This window comes from Garra rufa, chromosome 21, assembly GCF_049309525.1.
Source record: "Garra rufa chromosome 21, GarRuf1.0, whole genome shotgun sequence".
NCBI lineage: Eukaryota > Metazoa > Chordata > Actinopteri > Cypriniformes > Cyprinidae > Garra > Garra rufa.
This window is the reverse complement of record NC_133381.1, coordinates 27808883-27820747: the sequence shown is the minus strand read 5'-3', so window position 1 is coordinate 27820747 and position 11865 is coordinate 27808883. Positions and strand designations below refer to the sequence as shown.

General features: G+C 36.9%; 1 protein-coding gene across 1 annotated transcript in view; it reads right to left on the bottom strand.

Annotated features, from left to right (window-relative positions):
- babam2 (BRISC and BRCA1 A complex member 2) overlaps positions 1–11865 on the bottom strand; it is a 181689-nt gene that overhangs the window by 555 nt on the left and 169269 nt on the right. Inside the window, exons 14-19 of the mRNA XM_073826582.1 lie at positions 3896–4001; positions 1678–1802; positions 1449–1580; positions 1319–1360; positions 1117–1231; positions 35–931 (exon numbers count right to left, since the gene is read on the bottom strand). Of these exons, the coding sequence (XP_073682683.1) occupies positions 35–931; positions 1117–1231; positions 1319–1360; positions 1449–1580; positions 1678–1802; positions 3896–4001 (1417 nt within the window). The remainder of the gene's footprint in view (positions 1–34; positions 932–1116; positions 1232–1318; positions 1361–1448; positions 1581–1677; positions 1803–3895; positions 4002–11865) is intronic.

Genomic DNA, 11865 nt, shown 5'->3' with positions numbered 1-11865 from the left:
ATCTCAGGAGAGGAGCAAGAACTGGTGTGCACACTAGATTTGTGGGTAGCTTCCAATGTCCTCACAGATCCATATTCTGCATTTACACCTGCTGGAGAACAAGCCTGTTTAGAATCCCCATCCTCATTTTTGTTGCAAGGTATGACGGGAGAGCGAGGTGGAGCTCCTCTAGGCTCCTCTTCTACTGGGACTGCAGTGTCACTACTGGCCTCAGAATGGGCAAATTCTGACCTCTTGACCTCTGATTGGTTAAACTCTGACCCCTTAGGCTCTGCGTGGGTGAACTCTGACCCTCTGACCTCTGGATCATTCGTCGACATCTCATGCTCACCCTCTGCTCCTTCACACTCCAGAGGTGATGCATGTAGCAGCACACATGTGTCTTCCATGGAGACCAGCTGCTCACTTTCTTGGGACGCCAGAAGTGCAGACACGGCAGACACGGCCTCCGAGTCCTCCCGAGACGCCCCCTCACTCCTGTCCTCTATTTCTGTTATTACTCCATCTCGTTTCTCTTCTGATTTCCCACCACTAACAAGAGCACCAGACTCCGGTGCATCTGTGCTCCTAAATGCTCCATTGCAGGATGCGCTTGGGGAATCAGACGGAGAGGTTTTTCCAATTTTCGGAGTCTCACTCTCTCCTAATTGGTTGGGCGAAGGTTCCCCGCCTCTATGGGAGGGGTGAACCTCACAGTCCAATGGTCTCTTTGAAGTGTAACGCTGTTTCAGCTGTCTCTTTGATCCTGAATCCAAAGATGAATCCTGCACTCTGCAGCTGGAATTTTCAGAATCGCTGTTCTCTGACAGGTCGGACACACTGCCTGCTTTCAACCTCTTTAAACCACATCTATTTCTCTGCTTGTCATCTTTTTCCTCGTCTTCTTTCCTCCTTTTTCTCTCACCATTGCTGTTTTTAAATTTGGAAGAATCTAGGAATAAAAAAAATAACAAATCAATAACACAGCTACTGTACATGTACGATTTTCATTACCACTTTGTAAAAATCAGCACTCTGTATCAATCCAATGCCATAAATCTGAATCCAGCTAAATGTAATTTAACACAGATGGAGCTCCTAATATCATCATAATCATTATCTATGATCACATCTCACCTCTTCCCTCATCACTCCTCTTTTCAACCCTTGTGCCTTCTTTTTCATCCTCTTCCATGCTGCAGTTCTGTGTGCTTATCTCAGACTGCTGCTGCACTGGCCTGGAGCTGCACACCTTCAGCAGAGACAGAGAGTGTTTTTTAACTAGAAGATGCATAAATATACTGCTGTTATGCGTTTAGAAGTATTTTAAAGTCTTTACCTGGTCATTTGTTGTAGTGTTGTTTGATATGCTTCCTGTGCCCTGGAAGCAGATTTAAAAGGAGCAATGAAGACACAAACATATACTATATATGTGCACACGTATACAAAAAATGAATGTCTTCACTCACAAGAAAATTCCTGTTGATCTTGGTGATATGTGATTTGCGTTTTGAGTTGTCTCCCATCAGCGAGGAGTGGGTGATATCATCTAGCAACATAATCTGAACCAGTGACGGATCTACATTCGCAATCTCCCGAACCTTTCAAAGATAAAAAAAAAATAACCTTTGTATAAAACACACTTTTACATTATCTTACTATACACCGCCTGATATATGTGCGTTTATGTGGTCTCACCTGGTCAGTCATGACAGCTACGGTTTTGTTGTTCTGATCGTGATGTGTGATGACTCCAGACAGCCACTGGGTTTTGGACTCCTGTCTGAACACTTTCACTCTCAGGCCCTTTAGAGAAGAAGCACCTGTCGCACAAAAGCAAACATCACACACATCAAAGAGCTACTACTCACAACATTGATCTAACAAAACAAGCTCACTTTAATCCTTAAATCATGATCGAGTTCACATTGTAAAGACATGTTATTTCTTGAAATACATCCTTATTTGATTAAGGTGGATGAGCCAAGTTTGACCAATAAATTAAACAAAATATAGTGTGATGTAGCAGCATTCATATCAAAGGGATAGTTCACTCAAAAATGAAAATTCTGTCATTAATTACTCACCCTCATGATATTTTTGATCAAATCCAAGAGCTTTCTGACCCTGCATAGACAGCAACACAACTACCATATTCAAGGCCCAGAAAAGGTAATAAGGACATCAATAAAATAGTCCATGTGACATCAGTGATTCGACCTTTATTTTATACAGCTACGAGAATATGTTTTGTGTTTAAAGAAAAGAAACCAAAAAAAAAAAAACTTTATTTAAGAATTTCTTCTCTTCCATGTCAGTCTCCACCACACGTTCACAAGAGTACCACAACTTTATACTTTCATGAATGCACGCCGAAGACTGACATGGAAGAGAAGAAATTGCTGAAAATTCGTTATTTTTGTTTTCTTTACACAAAAAGTATTCTTGTAGCTTCATAAAATTACGATTGAACGATTGATGTCACATGGACTATTTTAACAAAGTCCTTACTACTTTTCTGGGCCTTGAATGTCATGCAGGTTCAGAAAGCTCTGAGTACATCACAAATATTTTAATTTGTGTTTTCGAGGATGAACAAGGTCTTTCAGGTTTGGAAAAACATGAGGGTCAGTAATTAATGACAGATTTTACATTTTTGGGTGAACTATTCCTTTATTGCATCAGTACTAATGCACTAGTGCTTCACATATTGAACCAGTTAGGTAAATTAGTATTAGTTATGATTATTATTAATGAAATGAATTATTTATCAAACTTTGGTGTCTTTTATCATATTTCTGTTGTGACTTTTTTCATGCTAAAACACCCTGTAATGCATGAAATCTTGTGGCTATTTGCCATCTTCTAAAAACCCTGTAAACTTTAACTGAATGAGCCACATTCAAAAATGCAATGCACATGACTTTGATTCTATATGAACATGTCAACTTAACCGCAAAGAGCCACATTCACACCACATCTAAACCAGACATGATGTTAGCACCAAACAATTTGTCTGTAAAAACCAGACAAGACAAGCCACAACAAAATCAATAACAAATCTTAGCCAATAAGCAAGCCCTGTCTCGCACTTGCAACAAAATGATTATACACTCTTGTCAACTTTTATACAACTTTTGTCATGGAATGCACTTTTTTGCTCATATAGATATCACCGTTTGAACATTCTTGTTTCCTTCATTTTCAAGATCTGAGGTAAATTATACATTGTCGCTTTCAATATGGACAAAACAGTCATGCACAATGATAATCAGACTACAATTACACCCCCTTAAGATTATACAAAACACATAATCAGCACCTGAGATTATCACTGTGATTAGACACAGTTTGTATGTTCTTGTTTCCAGCCACAATGTCACAGAAATTAAAACCATTTCTAAAACTGAATCCCTTGTTGTTTGTTGCATAACTGTTGTGGCTGGTAACTGTGATTAACATGGAAAACCTTTTATTGTGTGTTCCGGACTCTAGTGTTAGACTAATGAACTTGAGATAATTACTGCTTATTTTGACTACTAATAATAAATGTGAACTTTTTCAAAATGTAACGTTTTACAGTCATATTTTTAACATGTTGTGACAGAGAAGAGCATAGTAATGGCCTCTCGTGGCTTACAGCTTTATTCAAAACCAGTCAAACATGAGTGCTGAGTGTTGAAGATATTGAAAATGCAATATCCTCTGTGTACTCAAGCAGACAGTATACGCTGAGCAAAGATGTTTGACAGTAAGGTTTCTAACAGTCAACTCCGAGTTGATCAGATTTGCTCAAACATCCTTATCAAACGCTAACCAGCACAAACAAACCAAATCAGAGGATCTTCAAACAGATCAGCATTACAAAGGTCTTTCCTATAAGGAATGAAAACAGAGAGAATGTAAGCTAGAATACCTTGCTGAAGAATGTTCTGGAATTGGTTTTGTTTGAGCCAGGCCTGGACCTGTTCCTGCAGAGTCGGATCATCTCTCACAGCTGGATTTCCACTGTCCACTTCATCCTTGAACAGAAAAACAACACAGCTTGAAACAAGTTCTGCTTCTCTTTCCTTTTTTTGAGGAGTGCTAAAAATTGTATCTGCTAAGGCTCCAAAAGAAAAGATGAAGATGAAGGAAAGCAACAGTTGCATACCAGACAGCTTCAGATGGGGGAGGGATGTCAGAGAGAGACAGCACGCTCTCACACACACACACACACACACACACACACACACACACACAGCGTTACACATGGTATTACTCATCCATGTACACAATAGACACACCTCCTCACTGTACACACACTCAAGACTGGAAATTACGTAACGGTAGTGTGCGAGGGATATTTAAGCCGAACTGCAGCTGAACTCCCAAAACCTCTGCCTGTTACACACACAGTGAATAAACACAGAGGCTACATACAGTATCATTTCCAAAAAATATTACATCACACCTCTCTGTTTCTGTCACTGCCATCCAGTATGCTACAGAGATCACGAGTCCTGACACACAGTACACCTGTAAACACACTCCCACACATACACACCCTCTACTCGCCTCGTATTAACATTTTAAAATGTTATTTTTCCCCTCGGGATTCAGGCTTTTTTTTGCTCTTGAGTAAGTCGATTTTTTTTTTATTCATAACATTAGCTTCTGAATATATGTGAATGTAAACTGAAAATGACAGTTGAAGTTAAAGGTTTACATACACCTTGCAGAATCTGCATAATGTTAATTTTACCAAAATAAAAGGTATCATACAAAACTGCATGTTATTTTTTATTTAGTACAGACCTGAAGAAGATATTTCAAATAAAAGATGTTTACATATAGTCCAGAAGAGAAAATTGATAAAAATAACCCCATTCAAATGTTTACATACACTTGTTGTTACGTGAATGATCCATAGCTGTTGCTGAAGAGTTCCTTGTTTGCCCTGAACAGTTAAACTGTCTGCTGTTCTTCATAAACATCCTTCAGGTCCCACAAATTCTTTGGTTTTTCAGCATTTTTGTTTATTTGAACCCTTTCCAACACTGACTGTATGATTTTGAAATCTATCTTTTCACACTGAGGACAACTGAGGGACCCATATGCAACTATTACAGAAGGTTCAAATGCTCACTGATGCTTCGGAAGGAAAAACAATGCATTAAGAGTCAGAGGGTGAAAACTTTTGAACAGAATGTAGATGTGTAGACAACATTTTTCTTATTTTGCCTAAATATTGTATTTTTTCATTAGGTACTGTCCTTCAGAAGCTACAGACGATACTTATGTTTTCCAGAAGACAAAATGAGTTAAACTGAACCTGATGTTCTCTTAATGCATCAAGCTTTCTTCTTAAGCATCTCTCAATTGTCCTCAGTGTGAAAAGAAGAATCTCAAAATTATACAGCCATTGTTGGAAATAGTTGAAATACACAAAAATGCTGAAAAATTTGTGGGACCTGAAGGATTTTTCTGAAGAACAGCAAGCAGTTTAAATGTTCAGGACAAGCAAGGGACTCATGAACAAATATCACTAAGCAAAAAAACAAAAAAAAAAAAGCACAGCTGTGGATCATTTAAGTAAGAACACAGTATTAAGAATCAAAGGGATGTAAACTTTGAACAGTCATTTTAATAAATTCAACTATTATTTTCTCTCGTGGACTATATGTAAACGTCTTATATGTGAAATATCTTATTCAGGTCAGTACTAAATAAAAAATAAAACACATTTTGAATGATCTCTCTTATTTTGGTCAAATAATTAACATTTTGCACATTCTGCAAGGTGTATGTAAACTTTTGACTTCAACTGTATATTATAGATTAATTAATGTAAATAATAACATTTATTATTTATAATCTTTTTATTGTGGAAAAAGCAGTCAAATCCAATCACAGTTATCTGTGCTCGCTCTTTCTCTCCATCTCTCTTCATCAGTCTTCATATGGCTAGTCTAATGCCTCAGTTCAATTTCTCCTCTGTGACTCATACGAGTGACCCCTGAGTCTGCATCATCATCATCATCTTCCCTCTCTCTCTCTCTCTCTCTCTCACACACACACACACACACACACACACACACACACACACACACACACACACACACACACACACACACACACACACACACACACACACACACACACACACGGGCTCAGGTGCAGGGAGTAGAAATCTTTCACAGCAATACTATGAACTGTTGTGACTTCCATCTGACAGAAAAAACAAACTAAAGAAACAAATGATGATATCAGTGATTGTGCTGATGTTTATCCAGCATGACACACTTATCAATGTGTGACAGAAACTGCTCTTGATTTCAGAGATGCACACCACACAATATCTGTATCTGTCCTTAAAGCCTGATCAGTTCTCTCAATTACATTAAACTACATATATGTGTATTAAATGACCCCTTTAACAGCTGTAAATTACTTTTCTCATGTCTCCTGAGATGCTCCAAGTTAAAATAAATAGTTAAAATAAATAAAATTACATTTTGGATCATCATGTCTATTATGTCATCACAAACATTTATCAGCTGCAATGTGTTTTAAAGCTTTGTTGGTTTGAAAGACCTCACTGGTCTTGTTAGTGAGTTTCTTTGTTCTTTTTTCAAAGCTGACTGTTTACATGTTGCCAATGAGAACTTCTTAGATTTATTTTATCATATTTAATCCCGCAAGTCTTAAATGGTATAAGAAACATCTTAATTATTTCAAGAGGTTTTAAATTTGTGGACAGAAAAAATGGAATCTTGATATGGCCTAATGTGATTATTAAACATCAAAAGGCTCTGACTTAAATGTGAGCGCTGCACATTTCAAAGTAAAAGCACTGCGCTGTTGTGCATTCTACAGGCTTGTGGTTTCAGAACAGTTTGCAATCAATGAACAGCCTACATTTATGCCAAACCATTGCTTATGATCTAACTAACTAAACTCCTCATCTTTTGGATAAGTTCACAATTCTAGCACAGCTGCTCTGTATATACAGTGCCTTGCGAAAGTATTCATACTACTTCATTTTTGTCACGTTTTGTTATGTTGCTGCCTATGTTAAATTGCTTTAAATTACTTTTTTTTGCCCCCACATCAATCTACACTCCAAAATGAAAAAGCAAAAACAGAACTGTCACAACTTTGTAAATTAATTTTTAAAAAAGCATTTTGGCCAGGAGGCCAACTCTAGGAAGAGTCCTGGTTGTTTCAGACTTCTTCTATTAAGGATAACGGAGGGAAATATGCTTCTGTGAACCTTCAATGGAGCAGATTTTTTTTTCTGAACTCTTCCCCACATCTGTGGCTTGATGCAATCCTGTTTCTGAGCTCTACAGGCAGTTTTTTTTTTACCTCAGCATTTGGTTTTTGCTCTAATATGCATTTTCAGCTGTTAGACCTTTTATTAAGATGTGTGTTTCTTTCCAAATCATACCCATTCAATTGAATTTGCCACAGGTTAACCTTACTCGAAGTGTAGTAACATCTACAATCAATATGTATGCACCTGAGCTAAATTTTAGCTGTCCCAGATAAGGGTATGAATACTTATGCAATGGAATCATTTAAGTTTTTTTATTTTTAATAAATTAGCAAAGATGTTAAAAACCCAATGTTTGCTTTGCCATTATGGTGTATGCCATGACAACAGAAGTAATTTAAAGCAGTTTAACAAAAGGCAGAAACATAACAAAACATGAAAAAAATGAAGAGGTATGAATACTTTCGCATGGCACTGTATTTATGCCATTCCATAATCACCACCCACTAGGAATGTGCATCTCCATAACTGAGGCCGATGCAATACACATCTTGATACATAGCCAACGATACGATTAAAGATACATATGAAGCAGTTACCAATATAATGCGATATGATTCACCCCTATTATAATAAAGTGCGACTCGATTTTGATTCGATTTTACACAATGCGATTCAATGCTATATAACTGCAATGCAATTCAGTATTGCACATCTACATATAATGTATTGGTCACCAATAATTGGTCACTTTCGAAATAATAAAAGTATAGACACTACTAATTAGTATTTTTGTCCTGTTCTTGTTTCTAGTCAAAATACCTAAAAATTCTTAAATCAAGATGCATTTACTAGATCAGCAAGGTAAGCTAAATGTTAAACGATCTGCCAGTGGGGTAAGAAAAATAATCTTGTTTTAGGAGTATTTTCCTTACCCCAATGGCAGACCATTTTACTTGTTATAAGCAAAATTCACTTATTTTAGAATTTTGTTTCCTCTAGAAACAAGACTCAGTAGCTTACATCATTTTGCTTATCTAGTAAATGCATTTTGATTTAAGAATTATAGATATGTTGACTAGAAACAAGACAAAAATACTAAGATGAGCCTTTTTTGTGTGTAGCGTATATAAATAAATCAGTTTTACTGATGCATATGTTAGAAATTATGCACCACGATACAAATGCCTACTTGTACCGATGCACAACTTTTTAAATCAATGCATTACTTTGTTAACATGCGATGTACTGATGCGAATCTATGAATCTTACCATTTCTACCACTTCTTGTCAAAAAGAGAGAATGCCAATTGTCAATCATACATCTTAGATGATATGATTTTGACTGATACCTTTTCTTTAAAACTTTTAAAGGCTGAAATGAGGTTTCTCACTTTTAAACATTTTGTTTTCGTCAAATCCTGTATAATTTGAACTCTAAAGTTGTATATTTACAGTATATGGTATCACAGATGGTGTTAATTTATTCCTCCATGTCTTAAAAAGGGCTTAAAACCTCAAATTTAATTTGAACAATCATGTAGGTAACTTGCTAGGCTAGGCTAGTATTACTTTTTGCAGCCATTGAAATTGGTATCAAGAACTGAAGATGAACAATATCCTAACAACCTTGTAACCAGGAAAAACAACTATATTGTGATACGCATTGTTATCATGATGTAAGATTTTGGTCATCCCACCTCTAAACATCACTAACAAGAGCACGCCGCAGTAAGACAACGAGATCTGCTGCTGCCCAGCTGTGTGGGTGCGATCCACGTGTGTGTGTGTGTAAAGAGTTCTAATAATATCAGCGTGTGTGTGTGAAAGAGAGAGCGAGCGGCCATCTCTGATTACTATCTGCCCTTGCATAGCAAACATAAGGCAGTGTGTGTGTGTGTGTGTGTGTGTGTGTGTGTGTGTGTGTGTGTGTGTGTGTGTGTGTGTGTGTTAGAGAGCAGACTGCATGAGAGAGGGAACGAGAGAGAAGGAGAGCAGGACGGAGAGAGAGTGAGTGTGTGTGTGTGTGTGTGTGTGTGTGTGTGTATTACTCATCCGTGCTTCAGTTCTCAGGACGAAGGGAAGACATGATTTATTCATTTACCCGCAGGCAGGTTTTGATCTCTCTCTCTCTCCCTCTCTCTCTCTCTCTGGCTCAGACTGTCTTTCTTGTCTCGCTCACACAAACATACACAGTCTCTCTCTCTGTCTCTCTCTCCCCTGCTGTTTCTGTGGCTCTCTCACCTCACACTCTATTTCTCTCTTTGACAAACACACACACGCATACGCAGCTCTGCTTCACTGGCCTTTAGGAGGAGGGGTAGCGAATGGAGGAGGAATGAGAGAGGAGATAATAAGACGGGGGATGAGGGAGGTGTGATTGGAGAGAGCGTTATGTTGGAAGGATGAAGGGCAAATTGAGCTAACGATGATGGTAAGGTTAATTAGTGTTAATTATCGTGTTACAGCGTGGCTTTCTTTGATTGGTGGGCTGGTTTCCTGCTTTTAAAGTTCTCTAAACAATCTGAAATTCACTCACTCCGTCAATCAAGACAAACAAACACACACACATAGTCAAACTTACTCTAAAAACAGAAGCATCCCTGCATTTTCCTCATACATATGGAACACACACATACAATACACTCTCATTAACTCCCAAACATACACACACATAAACAAACAAGCTCTAAACTTGACAGAGCGCACACACACACACCTCAGCTGACCTAAACGCATGAGAAATGAGATGAAGGCACGAGTACAGAGAAACACAGCGACTCAAATACACTCCAGAGGACGTGTGACGCACAGCAGGACCGAATGAACACGACGCTGAGAAAATGAGATCTATTATAAATGCATTTCATTTATTCTGTTTATGCTTTATCTAATTTAGCAGCACTTTTGGACATTTTAACTACAGATTGTCTGTCGCTGTGAAGGTTGCGTTAACGTTCATGTTCAGCTTTATTCTCAAGAGCGTGAAATTATCTTCATTTACGGTATTATTATTGAACCCTGGTCTTGAACGTTTCAGGTAAAGCATAAGTTGTAGTTCACACAGTAGAGTACGATGTTAACAATACCAAGGTCAAGAGTCTGATTCCTAGGGAATGCGTGAACTGATATTGAATGCAATGAGAGTCGCTTTGAATGTAAGCATCTACCAGGTGCATGTATAATAACTGAAAGTGAAAGTGAAGCTTATTTTACAACATGCATGGCATTCTGTTAACCGCCAAAGGCAATCATTAAGACTCATATCTCAGTGTGTAAAAACACAGAAGTGTTTTGACAGTTATGCACTTACAATATATAGGGTAAGCACACAGTAGTTAAGCTTATCTTGAGATTAACCCTGTAATATTTCATTAGTTTGCATAAGTCATGTTATTCTAAAGCAGTGGTTCTAAAACTTTTCATTAGCCAAAAGCAAGTTATGTAGGCCGCATGTAATTTTAGTGTACATGACTTCAAAGTAACTAGGTTTAATGTTAGGCCATTATACAACAGTTTAATATTATTATAAAACACAAACAAAAACATATAAACTGCAAGTACTTTAATTTTAATTTGAAAGTAATTTATGGGCCACTCTACAGAACTGGTGCAAACTGCTGTCCCACAACCAAAAAACACATTTAAAAAGCATTTAATTATTCAAATCTTAGATGTTTACTAAGATCCTACTATTATCTATTGAAGCCAACAATAATATTTAAAATATCAGTTTGCTTATTATATATAAAATCATAATTTTTGGGGTACTTTCAATTAGGAGGTGGCTGTCCCAAACTTTAACTCCTTAATTTCAATTTAAGAAAATGATATTGAATTAATTTTTGCATTTTATTACATTGTTTTTTGTAAAAATATCTTTTTGATTTCGTAAAAAAGTAAAATAATTTTTTTTTTAGATTTTCTTTGTAAATTATGAAACTTGCATCCAGCATTTTTAAGTCACTACCGAAAAACAGTGCATGTTTTAGTCCACTGGCTGAGACTGATTTGAACTACATCTCTACATTTATGATTAGGAAATATTTATGTGTCCCATAGCTAACATGGTGGCCATATCATTTTGAAGTAAATGTGTTCAAAAGTGTGTAAAACTTAAGGAAGGCCACTACCAAACTCCTTTTTTCTGCAATTAAGCACACTTTTTTGGAGTGTTGTTTAGTTTTTATGTGTGTACAACTGTTCAGAACTGTGCTAGCTAACCATGTGCTGATTATCATCTATAAGCTGGGCCCAAAAGTATCTAAAATTGTCACTACCGTAACATTCACGTCCAAAACATTTGGTGAAGTTTTGGTAATGGCATAGGCCTAACTGTTTTTTTTTGGGGGGGTGTTGTTTCATAAAATGTAGTTTTTATGTGTGTACAACTGTTCAGAAATGTGCCAGTAACCATGTGCTGATTAGCATCTTTAAGCTAGGTTCAAAAGTATCTAAAATTGTCACTACCGTAACAGTCACGAGAAAAGAGAACTCATAATCCTTTATTTGGGGGAAATAAACAAAATTTTAGTACAGTTATGCATTTTTTTTTTGTATTTGAATGTTTTTGTAGTGTTTTAGTATGCAAGTTTCTGTAAAATTTTGTAATGTGATGTGGTCTTGAC